At 41.3% G+C, this 2,166-nt stretch overlaps 1 protein-coding gene across 1 annotated transcript; it reads right to left on the bottom strand.

Annotated features, from left to right (window-relative positions):
• Positions 1–222: 222 nt before the first annotated feature.
• On the bottom strand, positions 223–813 carry LOC120077258 (uncharacterized mitochondrial protein AtMg00810-like). Its single transcript, XM_039031154.1, has one exon. It carries the CDS (start codon positions 811–813, stop codon positions 223–225), a length of 591 nt encoding a protein of 196 aa, XP_038887082.1.
• Positions 814–2,166: the final 1,353 nt, after the last annotated feature.

The raw sequence follows: 2,166 nt of genomic DNA, 5'->3' as shown, positions 1-2,166 counted from the left end.
GAACATCCGCAATCTGTTGACTGGATGGAACATAGGGAACACAAATACTACTGTTTTCAAGTTTCTCTTTGATAAAATGTCGGTCAATCTCAACATGTTTGGTTCTGTCATGCTGACAAGGTTATTAGCAATATTGATAGCAGCCTTGTTGTCACAGAAGAGTCTCATCGAGTCATGACTCTCTTGATGAAGATCTACTAATACCTTCTTCAACCAAATTTCCTAATAGATACCCAAGCTCATAGCTCTGTATTCAGCTTCGGCACTACTTTTAGCCACAACACCCTGTTTCTTACTCCTCCATGTAACAAGGTTTCCCCATACAAAGGTACAATGCCCCGAGGTTAACTTCCTGTCAGTAGCAGAACCGGCCCAGTCTGAGTCAGTGTAGGCTTCGATGCATCTTCTATCATTTTTCCTGAACATCAAGCCCTTCCTAGGTGTTGACTTTAGATATCTCAGAATCCGGGTAACAATTTTCATGTGTCTCTCACATGGGGCTTGCATAAACTGGCTTACCAAACTCACAGCATATGAAATATCAAGTCTGGTGTGTGAGAGATATATCAGCTTCCCTACAAGACATTGATATCTCTCCTTGTTCACTGGTACGTTGTCTACTGAGTTTACCAAATTATTGTTGACCTCAACTGGAGTATCTTCAAGTTTACATTCAGTCATCTCAGTCTCTTGTAGAAGGTCTAACGTATATTTTCTCTGAGACACTGAGATCTCTTCCTTTGATCTTGCTACCTCCATGCCTAGGAAGTACCTCAAGGAACGAAGATCTTTAATTTCAAACTCCTCTGCCATTTTCTGTTTTAGCTTGTCAATTTCTACAAAATCATTCCCTGACAGAATAATATCGTCAACATATACGATTAACACTGCTACTTTTCCTGATGCTGATTTCTTAGTGAATAGGGTGTGATCAGAGTGACCTTGAATATACCTCTGGGTTTTGACAAAGGTAGTGAACTGATCGAACTAGGCTCTAGGGGATTGTTTCAGACCATACAAAGACTTCTTTAGCTTGCACCTTGACTCCCAAACTGTCCTTCAAACCCTGGAGAAAGGGTCATATAAACCTCTCCTTCCAACTCACCATTTAGAAACACATTTTTTACATCCAACTAATATAGAGGCCAGTCTAGGTTCACAGCAACAGAGAGAAGAACCCGAATAGTGTTGAGTTTTGCCACTGGCGAGAAAGTTTCTGAGTAGTCCACCCCATATGTTTGAGTAAACCCTTTCGCGACTAATCTGGCCTTATATCTGTCGAGAGTCCAATCGGATTTGTACTTGATTGTGAACATCCATTTGCACCTAACGGTTTTGTGACCTCTGGGAAGAATAGCTAGATCCCATGTTTTGTTGGTCTTGAGAGCTCGTATTTCTTCCATGACTGCAGTTCGCCATTCGGGAATTTTCAGAGCCTTGTACACATTTCCCAGAATAGTCACAATTTCTAGACTAGTGGTGAAGGCCTTGAATCTTGTTGACAAGCTATTGTAAGATAAAAAGCTTTTCATAGAGTTCTTGGTGCAGGACCTTGTTCCCTTTCGCAGGGAAATTGGTAAGTCTAGGGTGGTATCAATTTCACTGGTCTTGTTACCCTTTTCCTCTGCATTCATCTGCTGCACATTTTCAGTCTCCTGAACATCATCAAGGGGAAATTCATTACTCTCATCCTCTCTAATTTTGTCAAGAGTCGCTGCATCGTCAGTGTTCACTGCATTACTTTCAAAAAAGTTATTATTATCAAGAATATAGTTACCTTGAGTTGGCTCGGGTTCTGGCTCTTGAACACTTTCCGGTGGAGCAGCATGGGAAACTATTTCCTTTCGTAGATTCTTCCAAAAGTAGGTTATCCAAGGAACTTGTTTTGTAGGAAGGATAGGATTGTCAGGAATGGGAGGGCCAGGATTAGTGTCAAGAACTGGTTCAAGAAACAAGTCTACAGGAATGGAATAAGTGGATGACGTGTTAGTCTCTTCACTCGAAGTCTCCCCCTGAAGAGGACTAATAGGAAAGAAAGGTTTATCTTCTTGAAAGGTAGCATCCATGGTGATAAAATACTTTTGAGAAGATGGCCGATAACATTTGTAGCCCCGTTGATGGAGCAGATACCCAACAAAGACACATTTTTTAGCCCTAGGAGCGAAT

Source organism: Benincasa hispida, chromosome 5 (assembly GCF_009727055.1).
Source record: "Benincasa hispida cultivar B227 chromosome 5, ASM972705v1, whole genome shotgun sequence".
Classification (NCBI taxonomy): Eukaryota; Viridiplantae; Streptophyta; class Magnoliopsida; order Cucurbitales; family Cucurbitaceae; genus Benincasa; species Benincasa hispida.
Note: the sequence above shows the minus strand (reverse complement) of the source record. Positions and strands in the feature narration are given on the sequence as shown.

Coding starts and splice junctions, on each gene's coding strand:
- LOC120077258 (XM_039031154.1), bottom strand. CDS start 813: ATGGCAGAGGAGTTTGAAATTAAAGATCTTCGTTCCTTGAGGTACTTC.